Raw genomic sequence first — 27,827 nt, forward strand, 5'->3', positions numbered from 1 at the left:
TAATCAGTCAGGCCAGAAGTCCGGGATCCAAGTAGAGAAACAGCAAGCAGGATAAGGAGCCAGAAGGGATGTCAGCAAAGCCAGTCTTTAAACAGGAATGCAGGAGATCGTTTCTTTTGATATGACCAAGGCAAAGGCAGGAATGAAGTGAGCTGAAGATCTGGAGAGGCGGGACTGACGAGCAGATCCACAACAGCTGGTTAACTATGGAGAGAGATGAGAGCTGGCAATTAGTGGACAGCAGAGCGACCAGTTCAGAGAAGGAAGGGCTGAGCCAACACTGACAGTAGGAATCTGCAACAAAGTTTGTCAAAATTCTTGCAATGTACATAGATCAGCCAGAGGGGAATGTTTTTTCTCACGAAAAGTAAAGTTACGCTTTAAATAATGTATTACAATTTAAAGGGGTTGTAAAGGTAAATGTTTTTTCACCTTAATGCATTCTATGCATTAAGGTGAAAAAACATCTCACAGTGCCGGCGCCCAGCCCCCCCGTTTTACTTACCTCACCCCTCGAAAGTCCCGCGCCCATCCCCCGACGTCCTTTCCACCGTTCAACCTGGCCGCTGATTGGCTGGAGAGGATGGATGGAAAGCAGCGCAGCCATTGGCTCGCGCTGCTGTCAATCACATCCACTGACGCGAAGCGCCGGGGGTGGGGCCGTGTGATACAGCGAGAGGCTATAGTCACCGGCTGTATCACGGGAGCACGCCCGCAGATGCTTCTCACCATGCGAGGGAGCTCGCATGAACGTGAGAAGCACCTGCGGGAGGAAGCAGGGACAGCCGCTGAGGGACCCCAGAAGAACTGGTTCAGGGCCATTCTGTGCAAAACGAGCTGCACAGTGGAGGTAAGTATAACATTAACATTTGTTATTTTTTTTTTTTATTCACTTTACAATCCCTTTAACTAAACCTATTTGATTTTAGTGAAATAAAATGTTTTTAGTCGACTAAAATGTAGGGCATTTCAGTTGACTAAAATGTACTGCAGATTTAGTCGACCAAATACGACTAAAACAATTGCAGATGACTAAAATGGAACTAATGCCCCGTACACATGATCGGAAATTCAGCCAGCAAAAGACCAATGAGAGCTTTTGGTCATAAAATGCGACCGCGTGTATGCTACATCGGAATTTTGCTGGCAGAATTCCAGCCAGCAAAAGATTGAGAGCAGGTTCTCAATTTTTCGGTCAGAAAAAGTTCCGATTGGAAATTCCGATCTTCTGTACCAATTTCAACGCACAAAATTCCTATGCATGCTCGGAAACAGTTCGATGCGTGCTCGGAAGCATTGAATTTCATTTTCTCGGCTTGTCATAGTGTTGTACATCACCTAGTTTTTGACGGTCTAAAGTTCAGCAAACTTTTGTGTGACCGTGTGTATGCAAGCCAAGCTTGAGCGGAACTCCGTCTGTAAAACCATCCAAGTTTTTGCAGACGGAAAATCCGCTCATGTGTACAGGGCATAAAACTAAAATGCAATTTTAGTCAAAAGACTGAGACTAAAACTAAGTAGAAATTTGCTGCCAAAATTGACACTGCTGTCCACTTTCCAAAAAGGGGTCATATGGGAAGTATTTGTACTGTCCTGACAAATGAAATAAGCCATCAGTATATCAGGACAATTTTCAAATATATACACCGTAAATTGTAGACTCAAAAACTTTCCTACAGACTAAATAATATACACTGATTCGGGTTATTGTTGCCAAATAAATGTGGCAGAATACATTTTGACCTAAATGTATGAAGAAAGATAGAAAGATTATTTTATTAAAATTTTATAACAGAAATGGCGAAAATTGTGTTTCCCCATAGCTGGGGATTAGCTTATTATTAGCTTTTTTGCCCTTCTCTGGACTCTCTCCAATTCCAGCACATCATTCCTGAGGTGCCCAGAACTGAACGGCATACTCAGGTTGTGGCCGGACCAGAGTCTTGTAGAGCGGGAGAATTATTGTTTTATCTCTGGAGTTAATCCCCTTTTTAATACATTCCAATATTCTGTTGGCTTTGCTTGCAGCAGTTTGACATTGCATGCCATTGCTGAGCCTATCATCTACTAGGACCCCCAGGTCCTTTTCAATCCTAGATTCTCTCAGAGGTTCTCCCCCTTGTATTTTTAGCACCCAAATACATTGCCTTACATTTTTCAACATTAAACCCCACCCCATTATTTTATTTAGGTCTTCTTGTAAGTTTTCCACATCCTGTTCAGTAATTATTGTCCTGCTTAGCTTAGTATCATCCACAAATTCTGAGATTGAGCTATACCACTTACTACACCGGACCATTCCGAATACTCACTATTTATCACCGCCCTTTGGACCCACCCCTGTAGCCAGTTTTCAATCCATGTACTCACCTTAGTTTGTAAAGTAAACATTTGTGGGGAACTGTATCAAATGCCTTTGCAAAATCCAGATACACCACGTCTATGGGCCTTCCTTTATCTAGATGGCAACTCACCTCCTCATAGAAGGTTAATAGATTGGTCTGGCAAGAACGATTTTTCATGAATCCATGCTGATTACTGCTAATGATACATTTCTCATTACTAAAATCTTGTATATAGTCCTTTATCATCCCCTCCAAGAGCTTACATACTATTGATGTTAGGCTAACTGGCCTGTAGTTTTGTGGAATATATTGCGGTCTTTTATAAATGGTACCATCTCAGTCAGTAAACTGTCCATAAAAATTAGATTGTGTTGTTTACCAACACAGTGCTCTAGGCTTTGATTTGACACAGTGATCAGCAGATCCTGGCCACAAATCACTGGCTGGGATCTGTTGATGAACACTGAGTTTACTAAAGCTGGAGAGGGCAAAATCAGGCTCACTTCTGCATAAAAACCAATCAGCTTCCATGTTTTATTGCAAAAGCTTAACTGAATAATCTCAGGTTAGAAGGGGATTGGTTATTATGCAGAACTGAGCCTGATTTTGCACTCTCCAGCTTTAGTAAAGTGTGCCTCAAACCGGGAAACAGACAGTGACATACCAGTACCTTGCGGTGCCTGCAGCTACTGCTGTGGCGGGTCAGCAAGCAGTTAAAGAGGTGTGCTGCCCCCCCCCCCCCCAGCAAAAAATTAAAAGTCAACAGCTACGCATACTGTAGCCGCTGACTTTTAATATTAGGACACTTACCTGTCCTTGAGTCCAGCCATGTTGGCACCCCAGCCGTTGTTTCCAGCTCTAGGTGGCTGTCGCAGCCATTCGTAGTAATGGAACCTGGCAGTGAAGCCGCTTGGCTTTACAGCCGGTTCCCTACTGTGCATGCGTGAAGTGCTCTGCACTTTCTGAATGGCTTGGCGGTGGGGGAATGAGGAGTGCGCCGAACATACGAGTGATCTTGCCGTGGCAGATGAAAGGTGAAAGTGGGGCACTGGAGGTGGGGAGGAGGCAGACAAGTGGAGTGCTTCACATCGATGCAGGTGCGTCTGGATATGCACCTGGGGTCCCCCTCTCTCAGGCTGGCTGTCCCGACTGGCTGTGGATGCCTGAAATCACGCGGTGGCCTGACCTGGGAGGCAGCACCTCTTCCCTAGGTCTAATCTCTTCCTCTGCCTCGTATAGTCTGACAAATCTCAGATCAGCAAGATGGAGTCTCTAGTTCCTTCGCCCCCAGAGCAGACTGGCTATTATAGTTCCATCTCCATAGAAAGCTGTGGGGCCATTTTAGAGACTACATATCCCAGAATCCTTAGCAGCTGCTGCTTGTTAAAGTTCTTCCGCTTTTCTCCTGTAATGGGCTCTCCTCCTCCTGCCAATAGAGACACAGAGGAGGGTGCAGAGTGAGCAGCTCTTGTGTGTGTCAGTGAAGAGAAAAGAAAAGGGAGGGGGGGAACTAAGCCCCGCTCATCCCCCCCCCTCCTCACGACGGCGCCGGCATTGCAACTGTGGGCATCCGGCTGTGGCTTCACAGGCAGGCACCCACTGCACATGCGCAACGTGATTGGCCACACAGTCATCTGGGACCTGCCACGTGTCCTAGATAGTTACATAGTTAGTCAGGTTGAAAAAAGACACAAATCCATCTAGTCCACCTGACAGGAGGGAGGGGGCGGAACTGAGCCCTTCCTGCGCCGAGGGGAAGTGACGTCACCAGCCCAGGCACTGAAGGAGGCAGACTACGAGGGATCCCCTAGCAACAGGCATTAAAAATTAAAAATTCAAAATCCAAATGTTTTTTATTTAATTTTTTTAAAGAATTTTAAGCATTTTTTTTGTGGGTGGAAAACCACTTTAACCACTTCAATACTGGGCACTTAAACACCTTCCTGCCCAGACCAATTTTGAGCTTTCAGCACTGTCGCACTTTGAATGACAATTGCGCAGTCATGCTACACTGTACCCAAATTAAATTTTTATATTTTTTTTTACCACAAATAGAGCTTTCTTTTGGTGGTATTTGATCACCTCTACGGTTTTTATTTTTTGCTAAACAAATAAAGACCGAAAATTTTGAAAGAAAATATGCTTTTTTTGTTTCAGTTTCAAAACTTTGTAAATAAGTATGTTTTCTCCTTCACTGATGGGCACTGATGGGGCTGCACTGACGGGCACTGATAAGGCGGCACTGATGAGCTGGCACCAATGAAGTGACACTGATGAGGTGGCATTGATGGGCACTGATATGTGGCACTTATGGGCGACACGGATGGACACAGATAGGTGGCACAAATTGGCACTGATAGCTGGCACGGATTAGCATTGATAGGCGGCATGAATGGGCGTGGATAGGTGGCACAGATGGGCATGGATAGGTACTGATAGTAAGTATGGATGAGCACTGATAGGCGACGTATTGTATGGTTTTGTGCTGATGGATGCCAATCAGTGCCAAACAATAATGTATGCCAATCAGTGATGCCCATTGTGGGCACTGATTGGCATCCATTGTGGGCACTGATTGGCATCCATTGTGGCACTGACTGGCATCCCTGGTGGTCTAGGGTGGCATACCTGGTGCTGGGCATCTCTGGTGGTCTGGTGGCGTCCCTGGTGTTCCAGTGTGGGCATCCTCGGGGCACAGACCCCCCCCCCCCCGTCAGAGGAGCAGCTGATCGGCTCCCCTCTACTCTCCTCTATGAGTGAGGAAAAGCCGATCACCGGCTCTTCCTATTTACACTGTGATCAGCCGTGATTACGTGGTAAAGACTCTTTACCGAGATCGTAGTTGCGGGGTGTCAGACCCCCGGGGGCACGCAGTGGCTCAAAATCCTGAGGACGGTCTATCTATGACGTCCAGTCAGGATTTTGAAACCACTTTGCAGCTGTCATTTGACAATTGGTGGGCGGCAAGTGGTTAAAAAAAATACAAAACATTGGAATCCATGCGTCCAGCACCCTGCATGTAGATTAGGGGGCTGGATGGATGGGAGGGGGGGGGGGGCGCCACTGATACTAAATGTACTATTTTACTATCAAAGTTGAAATGCTGCACTAAACTCCATATTACTGCATTTGTTATTTTGAAACGCAACTAAAAAGAAAAAAATAGAGGTAACAAAGGGGCTTGTGTGCTTTGTCTGTATATGGGATATATGTGGCTGATGTGTTAAGGTGTCCTTTATGATTTCTGTGTATATTGGTGTGTGGGAAGGAGAAATCTTGGCACATATTGTCAGCACTCCTCATTCTCCCCTCCATACAGCAGTAGAGAATAGTGTATGGAGTGAGCAGCAGGGCAGCCATCTCCAGTGCTCTGTCCTCTCTGTACGTGACACGAAGGAAGGCGGAGCCTGTGTGCCCCAGGCCTCTCCCACCAGGGCGTATGATTGGCTCCCAGCCCCCTGACATAAAGCAGCAGCTGACCTCCAGCTCCTTTTCAGTTGGCTGCCGGTGTGTGAGGAGAGGAGAGCCGAAGAGGGAGAGCCGTGACTTTCAGTGACCCGGTGTAGAGGTCGCACGATGTACAGCTTCGCGCTGATCGCGGTGCCCGCCGTGTTACTCCTATTGGGCGGGAGAGGAGCGGACAGCTCAGGTAAATGGCATCCCCTCCGGGCCTGGCACCGTGTGTGAGAGAAGCCGACAGGGTCACGGGGGAAGGACATGGCATCCATGTTTAATGCTCACCACAACCTACCTAAACGCAGCTCTATGACTGCTGGAGGCTTGGTGAGGCCTGTTGGGAGCTGAGGAGGGCGCTATATACTGCTAGCTGGGGTCTCTAATGGCACCAGGAGCTGAATGGAGATGAGTGCGTCCAGCTTTGTCTTCAGCCTGAGCTCTGTTTATGTAATACGTGAAAGCTGTATGCCCATAAGCTAGGCCTTGTTTTCTTTTAGCTCCTAGATACAGTGGATATTGGGTAACACCTGTGTATGTCTCTTTGGGGAAATTTCCCTTTACTTCCTGCTGTTTTCAGAGACCTAACAGGAAGTAAGAGAAGGTTGTTGTTGGGGTGTGCGTCCCCATGTGGAGCAATTTTTGCAGCCGGGTAATTTGAAGGGCTGAAGTTGCTTTAGAGATGAAAGTAGTGCGCACGCGTTTTAAAAATGAACAAGTTGCACTAGTATGGTGCTGCCTGTTATACCATGCTATTTGGTGCCCGCAAACGCGTCACCTGTCAGGGTGCTGGTAACATTCCGTCAGGGGATCGCAAAGGCAAGTGAGTCTTGAGTGCTGTGTGGGGAAAAGCACACAGGTTGTAGGTTTCCCACACCTGGTGTGAACTGGCTCTTAAAGCACAACTAAAGTAAGCTCTAACAGGCGGGTCCCTCTGATGCCTTCTGTATTGTAACTGTACTCACTGTCTGCCCTCATGTTGTAAAGTGCTGCGCAAACCATCCATAACCTCTTCAACTGTGCGCGGGACATTTTGGGAACATTGTCAGTTATACAGAGATTGATGCTATAAATATGCATTGATTACGGGGTAAATGACACTGGCAGTGAAGGGATTAACCACTAGGTCGGTGGTGAAGGGGTTAAGTGTCCTAGAGAGCAATTCTAACTGTGAGGGGGATGAGCTTCAAGTCACATAACAGCTATTACCGTTCCCGATGACCGGGAGCAATGATCTGTCCTGTCACTAGGCATAACGGGTAAATGCGTGTGTGTGTGTGTGTGTGTGTGTGTGTGTGTGTGTGTGTGTGTGTGGTGTTTTTTTTTTTTTTTTTTTTTTTTTATATACACAAAAGCATCTCCCCATTCTTCCTCGCCATGACACGATCATGGACGTAGAGTCCGCGGGACCCGCGGTCACACGCCCTTTTATGTCGCCAGAGTGGCACTGGTATGCAAATTGGCGTGTGCTGGTCGGCAAATGTTTAAATGGTTAAGCCTGGTACATACTTATACGTTCTCTTCAACCCAGCAGGTTGAACAAAGTCAGCTCTGCTGTGCTCCCTATGTAAAGTAATTACCGCAATCTCGCTCTCTCATTAGGCATTTGGGTTAGCTTTGTTTTAATAGCACTTTTTGAAGACTTTAAAACAGAGCAAGGCTAGTTTTAAGAGATTAGTCTTAAAACGGTTGTGTAGTCTGCTAGGCCATTTTTACCTACAGGTAACCCTATAAGGCGGTACGGTTTAGGACATACCCACATCTGTGGCGTATGCACAGTGAAGGTCTGGCGTATCTTGCCAGAATAGTGGACTCCCTCAGCTTGCAGTGCTTGGAATTAGAGCTGCACGATTCTGGGAAAAATGAGAATCACAATTCTTTTGCTTAATTCTCAAACTGTTTTATTTGAAAAATTTACAATCTCTGAGAACATTGGGTTATCAGAGCTTTGTTAGTTTAATGTTGCCCACTGATGTTTGCAGATATAGTAATGAATTTGCCTCGGTACAGAATAGATCTTCACATTTTATCCAAACACTTATTTGTTTGGCAGCGCCGTGGCATGGTTACACTGGCTGCTGATTTATACAGGACCAGACGTCGATTATTTTTTTTTTTTGAAAAACACTTCCACTTTCCTAAATGTGTCTGGAGGGTTTTTATTTAATCCGTGTGTAAATATGTCCTGATAACTCAATAATGGCGTTGCAAACCCTCTGGAGCCTTGTCCTATCTAGGTTACCTTCACGGGAATACTTAATCTGTGATCTTGTCTGTCTTTTATTACTGCTACTGTGTATAGCAGTGCGCACTCACACTGCTGTTTCCCGGTGTTCTGGCAGATGGTGTCCTGCCATCATATAGTGTCCGCCCCATACTGCGCATGTACGGAGCAGACGAAGCTTCGGAAAATCTCCGAAGATGAACGGCCCCTGCGCTGTGAGTGGTGGTGGTAGCCTGGCCACTGTACCCGCCCACAACCAGGCAGCAGCATGCCACATCGCATGCTCCAATGACTGACGACAGTTCCGGTGGCTGACGTCAGTTCCGATATCTGCCATTTGCGTTCCACGCTGGTTACGTGGAACCGGCGGCGCTAAAAGAAAATCGTGGGTCACCCAGAACTTAGATCGCGTGGGGGGGTGAATCGAGATCGCAATCGTTTTGCGATTAATCGTGCACCTCTACTTGGAATCATTGAAGGAGTTTACCAAAATTTTTTAATATTGTGGAATATGCAGCCTTCTGCTACATAACTAAGCTCCTTTTCACACTGAATAAACAAAATGAGTGGTATCCCTGCGGCCTCTCACAGAACCGCAGCTAGTGACCCCAGAAACTACAGTGAGGCAACATGTCAGCGCTGACCAGGTTGTGCTAGGTGAGCTTTGTTCTAAGGTAAGTATTTCATAATGTGCTAGTATGTGATGCACATTATGCATTGTCTTGCAGGGTATGGGTTTTTTTACTACCGCTTTTAAAGAGGAAGTAAACCCTGATGGGTTTACTTCCTCTTTCATTTCCTGCAAAGGCAAAGCATAATGGACTACTATGCATCGCATAGTAGTCCATTATGTGTCACTTCCTGACACAGGAGCCAGCAATGTCACCGCTGTCCCCTGTAGTCCGGCGCATCCATCTTCTCGGTGGGGTCTCGCTGCTGTCATTCGGCGAAGCCGCGTTGACGTCACTCCCGCGCATTCGCACGCGAGCCGATACGCGCAGCATCTTCGCCGTTGACGATGCCGCGCTCAGTGCGCCTGTGCGCCACTGTCTACGGCGCATGCGCTGTAGACAGCAGTGCCTGTCTTTCGGCAAATCTCTCCTAAACCGTATAGGTTTAGGAGATATTTCTTGGACCTACAGGTAAGCCTTAATCTAGGTTTACCTGTAGGTCAAAGTGTGTTGTAAGGGTTTACAACCACTTTAATGTGTTCACGTAATACAAAGGCTTCTGTGATTGGACATGAGGGGCATGTATGGCAGCGGCTCTAGTGTTAAGATGCCAAAACCAGAAGGTCCAGGCTTCTGGGATTTTAATTTACCTGTCAGATGTAAATCGAGAAGCCCAGGTGCTACTCTACTTTTTACAAAGGAGCTTAATTCCCGGCGTTGCACTTTTTAATTTAAAATGTGTGCTTGAATTTGGGGTATAAACTGACTTTTTTTATTTTATTTTATTTTTTTTTATTTTTTTTGATGTGCTGGTTTTAGGGGCAGGTGAACATGCTGCAGAATATGTTTCTATTTCTACATGTACATGCTAAAAGTGACATTAACTTGTATGTGTACATCAATTAAATATTTGCTTGTTTTTTTATTTAGGTGACTGATTAACTGAAAAAGATAGAAATTTAAGTTTAAAGGTTAACCAAACCAAAAGACCTCCTTAAAGCTTGTTTTGGCATTAAGCAGTGGTTTACTTGTTGAATAATCCTTTTGCCACATGCATCTGTGTTTAAAAAAAAATAAATAAAAAATAGAGCCTTAAAGGCTTTCTGTATAATCTTAAAGGGGAAGTAAACCTGATGGGTTTACTTCCTCTTTGATTCCCTGTAAAGGTAAAGCATAATGGACTATTATGCATCGCATAGTAGTCAATTATGTGTCACTTACCTGACACAGGAACCAGCGAAGTCACCGCTGTCCCCTGTAGTTCTGAGCGTCCATCTTCTTGGTGGGTCTCGCTTCTCCGGTGCTGTGATTCACCGGAGCAGCAATTACATCACTCCCGCGCATGCGCACGGGAGCCGACACTTGCAGCATATCGCCGCTGTCTACGGCACATGCGCCGTAGACAGCGGTTGCTGTCTTCAGGTAAATATCTCCTAAACCGTGTAGGTTTAGGAGATATTTCTTGGACCTACAGGTAAGCCTTAATCTAGGCTTACCTGTAGGTAAAAGTGGTTTGTGAGGGTTTACAACCACTTTAAACTTTACTAAATTGGTGTAACAGGACATATCTATTCCTTTTGTCAATCCTGCTATGAGTAATGCGGTATTAAACGCAAATATTTAATTGCTTGGATATCTGTTAATTTTTAGGCTCCCCCCCACCAACCTGGTGATCCTACCATGACGTCCTGTTTCTTTAAAGAATGTTATACAGCACTAAGCTTGTACTGTCATTTGGCTTTCTATCACCTGAAATGCCTGGCTGATCCTACCTGGTTCTGAAAGTCAGACTTCATATGATGTCCTTGGGCTGGAATTGGTTAAGCACTTTGACCCCCTTCCTGACCAGGCCAATGTTCAGCTTTCAGCACTGTCATACTTTGGTGATTACTTGGTCATGCAACACTGAACCCAAATTACACTTTTTATTTTATTTTAATTTTTTTTTTCTGACAGTGCTTTCTTTTTTCTAGGTTAAAGACTGAAAGTGTTGAACGCTTTTTGTGATTTTGCAAATGAGTAATTTATTCTTCACTGATGCGCTGATTAAGTGCCACTTGTGATCCGTGCCTGGAGTATCCATGTAAACCATGTACTTGCTGGGGGTTATTTACTAAAACTGGATTGTGCACTTCTGCATTGAAACCAATCCACTTCCAGGTTTTATTGCCAAAGCTTAATTTAACAAGTTGGAAGTAAGACACTGACTGGCTACCATGCACAGCTGCACCAGATTCTGAGTGCACCAATTTTGGTAAATCTCACCCACTGCATTCTGTCAGATTGACAGATGGCGTGTGAGAAAAGCCTATTCAGTTCAGATGGTGTCAAGCAGGTGTGGTGGCGACCAGGTAAGGAGTACAAAGAGTGTCTTACCTACAGTCAAGCATGGCGGTGGGAGTGTCATGGTCTGGGGCTGCATGAGTGCTGCCAGCACTGGGGAACTACAGTTCATTGCAGAAACCATGAATGCCATCATGTACTGTGACTTACTGAAGCAGAGCATGATACTCTCCCTTCGGAGACTGGGCCGCAGGGCAGTATTCCCTCTTAACAACCCCAAACACACCTCCAAGGCGACCACTGCCTTGCTAAAGAAGGGTAAAGGTGATGGACTGGTAATGCCCCGGGGCACACATGACCAGGCTACTGATGTCTGCATCAGTGTGCTGGGCCAATAGCCACCCTGTACTGAACGGAGAGTGGGTCTGTGATGGAATGTTCCCCAGCTCGTTGGGACTGGTAAGTACAGCTCTCCCTGCCTCGGTGGGGCTGAGCAGCTGGGCATTTCCTGGGAGATGGATTCGGGGGTTCCTCTCCTCGATGCTGCTGAGCGGTGTGTGTGTGTGCCATAGACCGGCTCCCCGGGTGGGGACTGCGCTGGGTAGCTGTGCCCTGGATGTCTGTAGGTCTCTCCCCTGGGTGTCTGGAGGCTGTCTCTGCTGATAGCTGTAGTGCTGTTTACTGCCATTTCTCTGCCTGTTTTTCACTGTCCTTCATTGCATACCGTGTTTTTTGGTGTGACCAGGGAGCAGCATGCTCTGGCTCCATTTTACTGTAGTCCAGTGGGCATTTTCCCTGTGATTAAACTTCATTATACCTTTATACTGGATGCTCGACAGCCATTTTGTTGAAGCCTGAACACGTTTTCAGCTTCAGCGCTGTACAGTGGGGCTCAGCACAGTGTGGTTTTCTGTCATAAGCATCTGGGAGCAGGCACGCCTATTTGGACGGTGCAGAACTGTCAGGGTGGCGAGTCCTGCGTTGGGGGTCCCTCAGCCTGCAGCAGTTAGGAGGGTGGGACCATCCCAAGTCCCCAACAGGTAGCACAGGGTAGGGTCAGCATGGCTTCAGAAACTGGTGTTTCTTCCCCCGAAATCCAGGCAATTGCAACCAGTTTGCCTGCAGACAGTGCAGTGCCTCTGGTCGCTTTGTCAGCAGTCCTTAATACGTTTGTTGCCAAGATGGAGGGGGTGCGTTGGTGCAAAGGCGGTAAACGAGCTCTGATGCAGACTCGGGCCCTGCTGAGGCTGGTGACCTCTATTCTGTTGTTTCAGGTGACGCTGACCAGGACCATTCGGACAGTGAGTATGATTCCCCGTCCGGGTCCGTGCGTGATAAAGCGCTTGTTGGAGCACTTATCACAGCTGTGTGTGATGCCCTGAAAATTCAGGATCCAGCAGATCCCTCTGCTGATGTAGTGGTCCCTTTTGGGTCCCGTAAGCCAGCCCATACACCTAAGGTGTTTCCATATCGAAATAAGTCAGATAAGTTCATATACAAGGAATGGGGTCGAACGCAACAGACCTTTTCTGTCCCCAAATTCATGGCGGTGCGTTTCTCCCTTTGAGAAGAGCCTTCTCAAAAAATGCTCGGCTCCTCCAGTCATGGCCCTCCCAGTATCCAGGTTTAAACATAGGAACCACGATTCCAGTAGCGGGGACTCCTGCCTTTAAGGATCCCACGGACAGGAAGACCAAAGCAGTGGCTTGTTCCTTGTTTACGGTTGTGGGATCAGCAATGCGACCAGTACTGGCATCCGCACTTGTGTCTGACACTTGCTGAGTGGGCAAAACTTTTGCACCGCGAACTGGGGAAGCAACAGGCTTTTCCTGTCTATGTGGAAATGGCAGACCAGTTAGTGCAAGGCCTTAAGTACATTTGTGACGCGGCCTTGGATACTCTCCCTCTGTTATCCAGGGCTTCAGTGTCCGTTGTGGTGCTGAGGCGCCCTGATTTGGCTAAAATGCTGGTTGGCTGACCAGGCACCTAAAAGCCCTGATGCAGGGGTTGACAAATTTGCTTGGAATCTAGGAGCCAGCTAAAAAAAGTTAGGAGCCGGGTCCGTGATGGCGATCTGGACCTGTCCCTGGCCTGACATGGAGATGAGTGAGGGGAAGATAGCCCCCAGCACCCCACCTGTCTCTAAGTCATTGCCCATAGCTCTTAGAGGGACATTTTTTTTTCAAATGACAATTTTTTTTTAAATTGCATTTTAGTGTAAATGAGATGTAAGGTCTCTCTGACCCCCCGGATCTCATATGAGGACCTGTCATGCTTTTTCTATTACAAGGGATTTTTACATTCCTTGTAATGGGAATAAAAGTGACACACTTTTTTTTTTTTTTTTTTTTTTTAAGAACAGTGACAAAAATAAAAAGTTAAAATAAGAAAATAATAATATAAATTAATAATTTTAAACGCGCCCTGTCCCACCAAGCTTGCGCGCAGAAGCAAACGCATATATGAAAGCAGTGTTCAAACCACACATGTAAGGTATCTCTGCGATCGGTAGAGCGAGAGCACTAATTCTAGCGCTAGACTTCCTCTAACTTAAAACGTGCAACCTGTAGAATTTTTTTTTAAACATCGCCTATGGAGATTTTAAAGGGTAAAAGTCTGTTGCCATTCCATGAGCGGGCGCAATTTTGAAGCATGACATGTTTGGTATCGATTTACTCAGCTTAACATTATCTTTCCCAATATAAAAAAAAAAAAATTGGGCTAACTTTACTGTTTTTTTTATTTTTTTTATTTTTTTATTAAATAAATTATTTTCCCAAAAGTGTGCTTGTAAGTCCGCTGTGCAAATGCGGTGTGACAGACAGTATTGCAACGACCACCATTTTATTCTCTAGGTTGTTAGAATAAAAATATATATGTTTAGGGGTTCTAAGTAAAGGGAAGGAGATGGGCTGGCAGGCAGGGGAAGCTCTATTAGCATTGCTGGTTGTCATTCCAACGGCCACCACAAGAGGGCGCCAGATTCCAGAAGGAACCATCAGAAGGCCTCAAAGCCAAGGGCTCAATTATCGGCGGCGCGGCCCGACGCGATCACGCCGGGAGGGTTGGTCCACGGAGACAAGATACCCCCAGCTGTGCTGCGCCAGGTTGCTAATTCTAGTCGCAAATGCAGACTCTCAGAGCCACAGTAAAACTGCTGATGAACCGCAGGTGGTGGTCACTACGCTTCTGCATGAGAGCCCTGGGGCTCATGGTGGCCTCCTTCGAGGCAGTAGCATATGCCCAGTTTCACACCAGTCTTACAGAAGGAGATCTTGACAAAATGGGACAAATCTCTGTTATCCCTGGATCGGCAGATTCGGGTGAGCCAGTTGGAGACTCCCTGTTCTGGTGGCTGAGGTCCCTGGCACTTCAGTCCAGGGAGTCGTTCCTACCGCTACATTGGACAGTGATCACAACGGACACCAGCCTAACCGGCTGGGGTGGAGTATTGGGAGTTCAGTCAAGCCAGGGTCTCTGGTTGGAGGAGGAATCCAAGTTGCCGATCAATGTGCTTGAACTGTAAGCTATCGGGCTATGCCTCTCCACATGGTCGATAAGACTTTGAGGGCGTCCAATCAGGATCCAGTCAGACAATGCCACAGCGGTGGCATATGTCAATCACCAAGGAGGAACAAGAAGCTTGGCCGCTGCACAGGAGGTTGCTCACATCCTTCAGTGAGGAGAGCGACATGTACCAGAACTGGCAGGCCGACTACCTAAGTCACCAGATGCTGGACCCAGGAGAATGGGTGTTGCATCCGGAGCTGTTCAGGCTACTGTGCCTGCGATGGGGCACACCAGACGTGGATCTTGCCTCCCGTCTCAATCGGAAGGTGCCGATATTCGTGTCTGGGACGAGATCGTTGGGCAGACACATCAGACGTGCTGGTGGCTCCATGGGATCAGTACCCGCTGATCTATGCCTTTCCTCCTCTGAAACTGTTACCACGTCTGCTCCGCAGAGTGGAGGCCGAGGGGATTCCAGTAATTGACTTGCCCCAGCGTCCCTAGTACGTAGACCTAGTGTGCCTGGTGGCAGACGCCCCACGACTACTGCCGTTACGAGGACCTTCTGTCTCGAGGCCAGATTCTCCATCCTGCTTTGCCATCGCTGGTTTTTAACAGCATGGCTATTGAGAGCCAGGCGTTGAGGAACCAGGGTCTTTCAGACTCTGTGATTCCAATTATGCTGAGAGCATGGAAATCGTCTTCTCGGAAGATATATCGTACCTGGAAGGCCTACATCTCCATGTGGGGAGAGGATGGCATTCCCGCTCATTTTATCTATATCCAGGATCCTGCTGTTTCTACAGCAAGGAGTAGACCATAAATTGGCTTTAAGCACCATTAAAAAAAAACAAATATCAGCTTTTTTTTTTTTTTTCCCCATGATGCGATGCATAGTAGTCCATTATGCTTTACCTTTGCAGGGAATGAAAGAGGAAGTAAACCCAACAGGTTTATCTTGGTCTCAGCCATGCAGACCAATTTGATGCGGTGTATGGTCTGAGCGCTGAAAGGCTGGCCCTGCACCCCTTCAACCTCAGAAGCAATACTGGCAGGACTTGTACCTCCTATTTCCCAAAGGCATCCTCTGGATATGACTCTGAGCATGCACACTCAACTTCTTTGGTAGCCCATGGGAAAGCCTGTTCTGGGTGGAACCTGTCCTGTTAAACTGCTGTATGGTCTTGTCCACTGTGCTGCAGCTCATTTTCAGGCTCTTGGCAATCTTATAGCCTAGGCCAGTGATGGTGAACCTTGGCACCCCAGATGTTTTGGAGCTACATTTCCCATGATGATCATGCATTCTGCAATGTAGTTGGGCATCATGGGAAATGTAGTTCCAAAACATCTGGGGTGCCAAGGTTTGCCATCACTGGCCTAGGCCATCTTTATGTAGAGCAACTTTTTTTTTAATTTTTTTTTTTTTTTTTTTTCAGATCCTCAGTTCCCTTGCCATGAGGTGCCATGTTGAACTTCCATTGACCAGTATCAAAGATTTTGTAACTAACGAGTCGCATGACACCAGAGAGGGGAAAATTGATAGTTGGACCCCAATTTGGACATTGTCATTTTGTGGTTTACTTGCTTCTGTTGCCAGGAGTTTAGACATGGCTGTGTGAATAACTGAGGGTAGCAAATTTTACACTGTTATACAAGCTGTACACTCACCTTTACATCGTAGCAAAGTGTCATTTCTTTGGTGTTGCATGAAGATATAATCTAATTTAAAAAAAGAGGGGTGTACTCTTGTGATATACTGTACATGGTGTTCTGACAGTGGGATGGGAACTTCTGTCCCATTCCCAGAATATCGGGCTCTAGCTTTTACAGGGACCATGGTGTTCTATGAATCCTCTGGGTCAGAAGTGGGCAGATGACTTCGCAATCTCCAACTTGGCCAGTCAAAAGAAGCTTTTGTATTTGGAGGATAAAAAGCTCCCTCCTGAAAGGCTTAGCACTGCTCATCCCAACTGTATTTTGGTTCTGGGTGTGGGACAGGAAGTTCCATACCACTCCTGGAATATATTGTACGTAGCTAAGGCTACATTAAGTTTTATACAGCGCTTCGTTTCTACGTGTCACGGGGAAGTAAATTTATGGTAAGATTCAAGACTAGAGATTTACACGCAAGTGACTCATCACGGTGACATGCCTCCATCCCTAAATATATTGTACTATGGGAGGGAAAATGGGACTTAAATGAGGCATGCCAATGTAATTGGTAGAAATATGTATATATGAGTTTTTATTTTTTATTTTTTTTTTATTTTTTTTTATGGAAGTTGTAGCACATCCCTCTGAATGGAGGGGTGGAAAGGGTGGCCATGGTCATATTCTAAATGACTCAGAAAGGTAGGCTGATCTTGGCCTTTTAAAAACCCATTAACAAGAGTGTCCCTTTTTATTTCTGTTCTCAAAGGGAATCTGAGTATTTCTTTACTTGACAAGGACCTGTCCATCCAGATAGTGGCAACTTAAATGACCTGTCTGAGACGGTCAATAAGATCTTTGCTTTCACTTTTTTATTTTATCCCCCCACCCCCCTCTGAAAACTGACAGCTCTGATTGCGAGCCCATAATAACCATGCAAGGTTAGTCCAGCAATCTCCCCTACTGAGCTGTGTTCTGACAGGGGAATGCTCCCACCAGAACACTCCGATCAGCACTCTCTGCCATTGGTCAGCTGCTGGTTTTCCAACATACACACAGGCAGAATGTTGGACAGTATTTTTTTTTTTGTCTCAAGCCAGTGTGTGCTTAAAACTCCAGACACACCAGATCCGATTTAGGCATGTACTGAGGAGAGCATGCCTTTAAACATAAGAAACCATAGACTGAACTGTGCCTTCAGATATCTTGGGTGTTCTGATCCTTTAATGCATACTATGTAACTATATTTGCAGCTCTACAGGCTACTTTGTACAGCTTTTGTAAACAACCCTTCAAATGTGCACAATGCAGATTAGCTTGCAGATCAGTTGCTGCTGTAGCATTTGTGAAGGTCACCCTGCTTTTGTCTGAGACGTGACATGGTAACGTTTCAAGTGTAGATGGTGTGTAGTTTTTGTATAGTACATATTTGCATTTGGGGGGAGGAAGAGAGAATGACAGTTGCAGTGTCATTGGAGGCATACAATTTTTAGGTGCAAGCTATTGTCAGATATGGTTTCTCAGATTGACAGCAAGTGTTAATGTAAACTTTTGTGTTTTTACTTTTACAGTATGAAGTAACAGCATTTAGTTAAGCTGTTTTCATGTGGTGCAGAGATTGCTATCTATTTTATTTTTATTTTTTTCTGATTTTATTGTATGTAAGTGGAGACATGATACAAACTAGTGTGTTCAATGCGTTGTGGCACTCAATACTCTACAGGGATTATTTCTATGGTAGTCCCTACATCTACTGCCCCTCCCCCACAGCAGTCATGGGTATTTGCTGTCCCCAGCCTAGTGCTACTAACTAGATTGCATGTCTGTGACATCAGTTTTCTAGCTGTTCATGCACTCTGCATTCCTTCATTGCCATGCAGAGTTCAGCCATCCATAGAAGGTTCGAAATTTGGCCAGTTTAGCTGGAACTGGCTGAATTTCAATCAATCCCATAGGCCCCCCCCCCCCCCTTTCTGTTTCGGTATTGTAAGGTCAATGATGTGATCTTTAGTGTAGCTGACAAAGGTCAACAGCTGTTCAGGAACCTCTACCACAAGTGTCAGCAAATTACATTCTGTAGTGCCTTGCATTCCCTAAGCTTTAAAAGGGCATTACCCTGATCAAATCTCCTTTCAGGACAACCTTGAGAGAGCGTAGCTCTGCCTTCACAGGAAACACATGCAGCCTTTAAATCCCTCCTCTTCCGCCATGGTGGATGCATGTGCATCTCTGCGCTGCCTTTGATGTTGGGGTGTCGGGCTTAACTTCTTCTTTTGCTTTTCTTTATCGGCCATCCCCCCCCCCCCCCCCGGGTGTCCCCGGTCTCCATCTCAAGGGAGTTGGGGCCTTCGGGAGGTGCAGTGTCTGCCAGGATTCCTCTTCTCCATCCCCCCCCCCCCCAGTCTGTCCAGGACAGCACTAGAGAGGCTCCACCCCTGGAGGCAGGAAACACAATACCAGATCTTTAAAGGGAGGCTCCTGGCCCTTCTCACTCCTTCTTCTTCTTTTTTTTTTTTTTCCCTCCACAGGAGGAGGAAACTGGATTGGAGCTCTCCTTCCCCCTGAAACTGGGGTTGCTCATGAGAAAAGGGGAAGGAGGTCTGCATACCTGGGCAACAGGATGGCAGAAATCTGGGGTCCCCCAGTCAGGTTGAGCGCAGCTATGACCAGCTTCCTTCTTGATAGCTCGGGGGGGGGGGGGGGGGGGGCTGGTGTTCCCTGCTTAACTGCCGAAATCCACCAAGCCAAAGGAAATGTCCTTGCAAGAACCCTCTTAGATATTCGTGACAGAAGGCAATGTGCAGATCCTGTATTAAAGACTTGGTGGAGGAAGAAACATCCCAGTGATACAAGGACTTCCTCCTCTGTAATGGCACTTGCAAAGAGTTCCATCAGGTCCATATTGGTCTAAAGCCCAGCAGCTCAGGTTGAGCCACAGAATCCACCACCTAGTCCAAAAGCATCCTCATCCAGACCAGTGGAGAATGAGGACTCAAGTGATGAAGGGTCCTCGGTACAAGCTATTCCTAGAGGAAGTGGATAACATCTTAAGAGCAAGCTACACTACTCTTGACATTCAGGAAGAAAAGGTACAACTACCAGGGTCTGGATGAAACTAAACAGTGTTTCCAGTTCATAGGGTCCTATCAGTCAAAGAATGGAAGGCCCCCGAAAGAGGCCTTTTTTCTCCAAGACCCTTAGGAGAAGGTTTCCCGTCGATAAGGAGTCTGCGGTTTGGAATAAACCATGGGTAGATGCTGCTTTATCGCAGGTTTAGATGCACAGACCTTGCGTTTGAGGATATGGGGGTGTTGAAGGACGCGCTAAGAAGGCAGACTCCCTCCTTTAAAAAGCTTGGGATTCAACATCAGTCCACCTCAAACCTGCTATGGCTTCCACGGTTGTGGCAAGGAACCTGGAATGCTGAGTTGAAAAGCCATGTTGAAGCGGGCACACCACAGAAAGATCTGTTAGTCTTTTCCTTTTAATATAAGTGGTTAAATATCAGTTAAATTAGCAGTGAGTTCATCAGTACTGGTGAACCCAGCCAGACATGCAGTCTGGTCTGATGACACAGCTTCCAAGGTTAAGCTGTGCGGTTTACCTTTTTATGGGTGATCTGCTTTTTGGTCTGAACCTTAAAACTATCTGGGACATGACGGCCAACAAGTCTCTCTTCCTGCAAAGAAGAAACAGCCGGTTAAAAAAATGTCATGCTGTTCAACAGCCCCATAATAAGGAACGACCATAAGAGCCATTGAGGCTCCCAAAGGGTTAAGGGAAGAGGAGTTCAGATCTGCCCCAGACCAGTCCTCCAAAAGTGACTTTGTCAGCCTTTCACCTACAGTGGAACAAGACCTCTCAAAGTCTGGTAGTGAAAAGCATTATAGCTCAGGGATACAGGCTGGAATTTTCAGAACCACCCCTGAGCAGATCTCGTTACAGCCCTACCAAGAGAACGGGAAAAGGCTTTGGCAATGATGAGCCTGTTGCAGGATCTGATTCAGAAAGAAGTAATCATCCAGGTCCCAAAAGATCAGGAGGGCAGGGGCATCTACGCTCATATATTCCTGGTAAGGAAGCCTTCAGGAAAGCATTGATTCTGAACCTAAAGATCTTGAGGTACAAGCATTTGAGGATGGACACAATCTCTTTTCAATTACAAAGTTGCTGACTCCAGGCTGTTTCATGACGTGCCTGGATCGAAGACTCTTATCTTCATGTTCCAATAAATCTGGCTTCTGAATGCTTTCTACATCTGGCCCTGGTTCTGGGACCTCAGTCTGGCACCTCCAATTCAGAGCTCTGCCTTTCGGACTTTCAACCTCTCCCAGGATCTTCACAAAAATAATGGCGTAACCTCTGAAGTTGAGGGATTTCAGTTGTCCCCTATCTGGATGACTTGTTTTTAGGGTGGCTCCTAAATTTGGAAAAGTCAAATCTGGAACCCTCACAGGAGATGGAAGTTTCTGGGTTAGACCATGAACTCGGTTCTTCAAAATTTTTCTGCCACAGGAAAAAGGGGAAAGGATCCAATTGGCAGTGAAACAGGTTCAGAACAACCTGTCAGGTGTCAGCCAGGTCAGATTGCATTCCAGGCCCTTCCAGTTAAACATACTACGCAGTTGGTACTACCAGGAACCACTAGAAAATCAGAAAACTCTTCCTTAAAGGTAAAGAGGGCTCTCTGGTGGCAAAATCCATCCAACCTGACAAGACCTTTCTTGGGTCTTTCCCCTGAACAAGCGACCAACGACGAACGTGAGTTCCTGGGGCTGGGGAGCCCACCTAGATGGTCAGGCTTCTCAGGGGTTCTGGTCCAAGTCAGAACCCCAAAATGCCTCAAACTGGTGGGAAGGAAGTTTTTCTGGGTTTCCTAGCCTTTCAACATGTAGTAAAAAGGCCATCATGGTCAGGACAATACAACTGTAGTAGCCTAAATAATGAAACAAGGGGAACCAGGAGCAAAAGGCTCCAAGTGTTGGCTAGTCAGTTACTGACCTGGGCTTAACAGAACATGGCCTCATCAGCAGTCCACCTGAAGGGTTCTTCTAAGCAGATGGAAGCTGTTGGAAGCGGAATGGAGCCTAAATCAAGAAGTCTTCCTGATTATCTCCAAAGCTTATAGGCAACCCCAAATAGCTCTGTTTTGCATACTTTTGAGTTTTGTTGGGCAAATTCTCTCTCCACCGAGAAGATCAGGCAGTCGGCATAGATGCCTTCACCCATCCATGGCATTACCAGCTGTGCTAGGAGTCCCCCCCCCCCCCCCCTCCCTTCCTCCGATACCACTGGGCTTAAGGAAGTTCAGAGAAGAAAAGACCAATTTGATCCTGGTCACTCCCTTCTGGCCAAAAAGGCCTCAGTTCATGGCTCTATTAAATCTAGCCACAGAACCTCCATGGAAGTTACTGTCCAGAAAACATCTATTGCAGGGGTCGGTGGACCATCTTCCGTTAACGGCTTGGTTTCTGAAGAAGACCTTGAAGGCAAAAGTACTATCTGGCAAAGTAGTAAAGACCCTTCTTTCAAGTAGAAAATGTTACTTGGGCCATATACATGAATGTCTGGAAAAAAATGAACTTCTGGTGTGCTAAAGGCCTCCAGGTTAAGGGTTCAGTATCTGCTCTTGAATTTCTCCATGAGGGAATGGCGAAGAGAGTAGCAGCCTGCCTTGAAGACTTGGGGACAGCTCTATCTGTTTTTTGAAAGCACTTTATCCAAAAGTTATCAATTTCAAGATTTTTCTTTTTTTTTTTTTTTTTTTTTTTCTTTTCTTTTTTCAGGGCACTCCCACAAAATAGGCCAGTAGCCTTTTTGCAGGGTCTCTCGGAGCTCCAGGCTCTGGAAGTTACAGAACCTTTCCTGAAAGTTTTTGCAGACAGGGTGGTCCTTCCTAGACTGGCTTCTACCCTTCTTTTTTTTTTTTTGTTCCCCCCCCCCCCCCCCCCCCCCCCAATAATCCTGCCCACTTTCTCCAACTTTGACCAATCCAGGAGAAAAATCTTTTCATACTCTGGACGGTAAGATGTTTGTTATGCTTTCTTACAGTAACCAAAGAATTTAGAAGATCAAATGCTCTTTGGTTTTCTCAGGCTCAAGCAAGGGAGAAAGCTTCCAAAAGTACACCGGGCAGATGGCTTAGCCTGACAATCACAGAAGCTTGTAAAGCCAAAGGAGAAATACCCCTTCAGGCAGGTATTGCTGCTCATTCTACAAGATCTACGGCTGAAAGGGCCAGTGGTACGCCTGAACAAATCTGTAAGGCTGCTACTTGATCCAACTATTCAACATTTCTCCGTCGCTATCGGTTGGATTTACTGTTCGCTGCAGATCAAACCTTTGGCAGGAAAGTACTGCAGGCAGTAGTCGCACCCTAGAGCGAGTTTCTCGGTTATCCTCTCCAGGGTTGTCCTCCCTTTTCTTTAGAAGTGGTTGTCTATCATGGTGGTTTGATTTTCTGTACTTTTATTTTCCAGTTGTCGGAGACAATAACTGAGGTCATGGTGGAAGAGGATGTATGCATGTCTTTCCTGTGAAGAAGGCGGAGCTATGCTCTCTCCAGGGTTGTCTCTCCAAACTATGCCTTTCTTCCAGACTCCACCTGCTGGTTACTGATGAAACTCCAAATGGGCTTCAATAACCAGGTTACCAGACAGCATTTCGTGACTCTGGTGACTAGGATTTGTCCTACCCAGTTTAACCACTTGAGCTCCAGAAAACGTTACCCCCCCTTCATGACCAGGCCATTTTTTTGCTACTCAGCACTGCGCTACTTTAACTGGTGATCGTGTGGTCCTACAATGCTGTACCCAAAACAAATTTTTTTTTTTTATATTCTTTTTACACATTGTGGTATATGACCGCTTTCTTTTATAGCAGAAGTTACAAAAAAAAAATCTAATTTCTTAAGTTTTTCGCCCTGTGTTCGATTTAAATTTTTAAAAAAGAAATCTAAATTTTTATTGATTTGCATGAAAGTTACAGCACCTACAAACTGTGTATGTGGATATCACAGTAACAGTGTCAGATTGTCGACTGAGATACTTTCCCAATGATACTGGCTAAAAAGGGGTTAACATCTAGGGGTGGCCAAGGGCTTAAATGTGTGGTGAACTTTGTGTAATGTGTTTGTAAAGTGTGCTGCCTTTACTAACCCATCTTTTTCATATCCCTGCTTTGTAGGGATGAAAAATGGACAAGATCGCTCCCTCTGTACAGATCTCCATTCGCCATCACAAAGCTCTAAACTGTGATTGCACACAACAGAACCCAGCCCTGAATCATTGGCCAGGACTTGCTGATGGGCTCCCGCTGTGTACAATCATGCATGCTCTAAACCTGGATATGGGCAGCAACTTATCAGTTGCTTTGTCTACAGTGGCTGTTTGGCAAGCTGCTGTAGTACAGGGTGGGTGGTCAGCAAGTGGTTTTAAAGTGCAAGGGGGAAAAAAAAGACAGACGTTAAAATGTTTGCTGCTCCGTGCAGTGGTTTTGCACAGGGCAGCCCAGATCCTCTTTTTGGGTCCCTGGTGGAAACTCCTGGCCCCTCCCTCATGTTAAGTGCCTCCACAGAAAGCGGCTCTCTATGGGGGCACCTGAGCTGAGAGGGAGCTGTAGTACAGCCCTGCCCCCTCTCTCCTGATTGGCTACTGCTGCTGTCAAACTAAGCCATTGGCACCGCTGTTTTGCCTCAGCCAATCTGGAGTTCTGGACTGACGAGGCTTTATTCTAATGCATGAAGCTTAAAAAAAACTGACTTTACAACCACTGTGTAATATTGAGTATCCTTGGTCTTATTGCAGTAAGCTCCAGATTTTACTGCAGTGTAATATATATATATATATATATATATATATATATATATATATATATATATATATATATATATATATATATATATATATATATATATATATATATAGTGGTTTAAGGAGTTTGGAGACCATGAAATCTGTTCATTTTCAAGCACTGCACAGGGCTCAGTCACATTTTGTTTTCTGTTCTACCTGGATGCATGTAGTCCCATTTTATACTTCTCTGATTAACACATTTATAATGCTTTGACACTTAAGAGAACACTTTCAACAAAAAAACACTATTTTCTTCAAGATGACTTGATACCTAAAATTCTTAAACTCCGGTTATTGCCACTTGAAAATGCATTGACTCACTGTCACACTTTTGTGCAATGGAAAATGTTGCTCAACTTCCATTGCAAAGGATGGATCTTCTGTATGAACTTTTTTTTTTCCAAAGGCCACTTCCAGAAATTAAATGTTGGGGGTTAATCATCTTAATGTGCTGAACTAAAATATTTGAGTCTTGTGATGTCTTTCTTGTTTGGTCTGATTGTAATCTAATCTGTTTAATTATGCCTTGTCCTATTTAGCTGTATGTAGCCTAAATGGCTCAGATTAAGAGAACAGTGTTCATTAACCATCCTGCATCCATCCTTGTATGATTAGAATTGTGTGTGTTTTTTTTAATTTTTTTTATTGTAGAGCAATGCGTGAAAGTATGCGTATAACGGGTGATCACTACATCTGCAAACCCTACAGCTTAACTGCAGTGCCAGTTAGATATGAGAGGCACTAGTGGCGATATTTAATGCTTACTGTATGGTGCTATAAGTTCTAGTTAAAGTACAGTTAGTACTGTTATCTAAATTACTATGAGCAGCAAGGTTCCAAAGTATAAATCTGTTGCTTCTGTTTACGCCTACTTTTCTGTAGTTCTTTTTTTGTTAACCTTTTACCTGTGCCCCACAGCTGGGTTCATAAAATCTCCACTCTCAGAGGTCAGACTGACAGGTGAATCAGTGGAGCTACACTGTGAGGCCATCGGGCGCCCCATACCAGAGATTCAGTGGTGGTTTGAGGCAGACTATAATGAGAGTTTCTCTCAGCTGTGGGATGGAGCTCGTGAAGACAGAGTACAGATGAACACAACCTATGTCTTCCATGCTACAAGCACACTCTATCTTTTTGACCTGAGCCAAGAAGACTCGGGAACCTATGAGTGTCGTGCCAGCAATGATCCAGAACGTAACCATTTGACCAAGATTCCTCGCATCAAGTGGATTCGTTCCCAAGCCAATGTTGTTGTCATAGACCGTGAGTGAGCAACTAAATGGTGAAGATATCCTGAAGCCCCGCTCCCTCGTTATCCAGAGTGCCTCCTCCCAACAGTGCTAGATTAGAACTTCCCTTGCAAGTGCTTGGCTGTTAACTGCTTAACTGTTCCTTGGTCCAAGATCCCATTCCTTAATGTTTATTTCCCTTTCTTGTTTAAGGATTTGGTGACATCTCTTGTATTAGAAATGGTTTGCTGTACACCAGCAGCAAGCATACTTCTCCTTTCATGTTTTTCCTTTCCTAATTGATTCTTCTAGGTTCAAGAGAATATTTCTAAATATCCTTATGTCGGAATAATTTTAAGCTCAAGGCACAATACTGAAGACTGAGATCCTGTTCAACAAAAGCTTCAGCATGGAAATGTACACTTGGGAGTCCATTGTTTCTTGTACCAATTGTCATTCTTGGCATATAGTTCCAGAAGTCTGCATATTGTCTGATTTTAGTTTCCTTATGTTGGCCACCCTACCCTAGTGCTGTCTGTCCAATGAATTGTAATCGCTGTCATAGCTTTTAATCTTCCCTGTTGGATCAACTCCTGTTCCTGTCTCATCTCTAGTTCCAGCCTACTTTGTTTACCTTTGCTACATTTGTCCCAGTTTTCTCTTCATGTTTCTCAACCACGTCTCAGTGCTTCTTCTAGTCAGTCTTTGGTTTCCAAGGAGTGTATTTTGATGCTGAGACATGCTCTGAAGTTATGGGTTTACTAATTTGGGGTTGTACTGCAGGAGTTTAAAATGCTTTGTTTTTAAGGAAAGATAAATTTCTCCCCCCCCCAACTATTCATGGAAGTGATTTTCATATGCGTCTTGTGATTTAGGAGCAAGTTTGAGACAATAGGCTTACAAAATAACTCTTAAAGCAGTAGTTTGTGCACAACCTCTGTTTAAAATGGTTCAGCTCCAATCAAAGTGTTGATGCAGTGCTTGGGATAAAATAGCAGTTGTAGACCTAATTCACATTTCTGTGACTTTGGATATCAAAGTTGCATGACAAGTTGTCGCCATGTTTTCTAGTGATAACCATTCATATATGTGCAACCTAAAGTCATTCATGCACTACTTTGGTCTGACATTCATTCTGAATGCAATAGTGGGTCCAACTTTGCAGAGGGACAAGTTGCACTCATCCAAGGTTGCACTCCATTTTGGAGTCATAAGTGTGACTAGAGCTGTATATCTGGAGTTTCAGATTAGCCCTTGTTCGCACCAATACAATTTGACAGTTTCAGCAATGGAATCATTTAAATCATTGTAACTTGAGCTGCATTGACTTTGAAAGTTCCCTGCACTACTTTTCTCCAAATTTATCTCTTTGGGACTTGCATTGACCTCCGTTAAACAAAGTCACAAGGCGCAATGAAATCGGAGTTCCAAATCGCACTGATCTGTGGCTTTGAAATCGCACTGATGTAGCACTATTTCAAAGCCAAAGCTTAGTCTGAGGATTTCTTTAGTCTAACCAGCCCGGAGTGGTAGAAGCCCACTGCTTGGATTGGAATGAGGTATTTTGCACTCAGTCATTCCTGTCTGTGCAATTGAGAAGATATTGTTGGTGTGCAGAAATGGCATTTCATGTTTTTAGTGTAAAAATTCTAGTTTACTAGCAATTGATCGCCTGGCCCTGCTTATTTGTGCCACCCCAGTAGCTATAATGAAAAATGCTAATTTTGGTTTATCCTGACCTCTGCTGTGGCTCTTAACGGTCTCTTTGTTTATAGATCCACTTATTGAAACCACCCAACCAGATGAAACTGGCGGAGATTTGCTCAGCTGCAATTTGACAGATTCCTCTCTTACCATTTCTGGTCACCAGTGGCTTAAAGGAACTAAAGTGATACAAGACGATGCATATTCCTCCCAAATTACAACCTACAAGTAAGTATTCTATTGTAACAGCTATGCAAGCTGTATATGCAAACAAATGCAGAGCAATCTTGCCCCAGTGATTGGCCAGTTAGCATGAGTATGTTAAACTTTAAAGAAATAAAGCCAGTTCGTTCTGCACGCTTTTGTTACCTGTTTTGAGCAGACTGCGGGCTAAAGCTGTCGGCTGATGTACTAGAGCCGGTCCAGACTTGGGGGAAAGCTTGCGACCATATCGTTGATCTGCCCATATGCCTGGACTGTCACTCTACTCAGCCTCTCTGCGAGCCACTGAGGGCCCGAGTCATCCGCCCCTCCACAGCTCACTTCCCCGGTGGGGGGGGGAGAGACAAAGCTGTGAAGAACCAAGCAATTGGCGGTGTTTGACCTATCGGGTTCTCACTGTTTGGAGCGGACATGGGACAGATGCAGCAGTGGACTGATGCTACATGCATACGTCCACCTAGGTAAGTAATTCTTACAAAAAAAAAAAATTCCCATACTACTTTTAAAATACGTTGTGACTTGTGGACATGGTGGTGGTTTGGTTATGTTACCACAAGTGTAAACCATGCATAGCGGAGCCCTTTTGAGAAAAAAATGGCTTTAATGGGGAGATGCCTGTTCAGGGGGTTTTGTGAGCTGTTTTAGACCAGTGTCTTGCCTAGATTGTCTTGGCATGGAAATAT

The 27,827-nt window shown here is 45.4% G+C and overlaps 1 protein-coding gene across 1 annotated transcript in view; it reads left to right on the forward strand.

The window, feature by feature from the left end:
- Positions 1–5,822: 5,822 nt before the first annotated feature.
- Positions 5,823–27,827, forward strand: part of BSG (basigin (Ok blood group)) — a 37,218-nt gene continuing 15,213 nt past the window's right edge. Inside the window, exons 1-3 of the mRNA XM_077475623.1 lie at positions 5,823–5,994; positions 24,908–25,252; positions 26,994–27,150. Of these exons, the coding sequence (XP_077331749.1) occupies positions 5,922–5,994; positions 24,908–25,252; positions 26,994–27,150 (575 nt within the window). The 5' untranslated portion in view covers positions 5,823–5,921. The remainder of the gene's footprint in view (positions 5,995–24,907; positions 25,253–26,993; positions 27,151–27,827) is intronic.

Source organism: Lithobates pipiens, unplaced genomic scaffold (genome assembly GCF_037356315.1).
Source record: "Lithobates pipiens isolate NorthernLeopardFrog02 unplaced genomic scaffold, aLitPip1_a1.2 Scaffold_13, whole genome shotgun sequence".
In the NCBI taxonomy this organism is placed as follows: domain Eukaryota; kingdom Metazoa; phylum Chordata; class Amphibia; order Anura; family Ranidae; genus Lithobates; species Lithobates pipiens.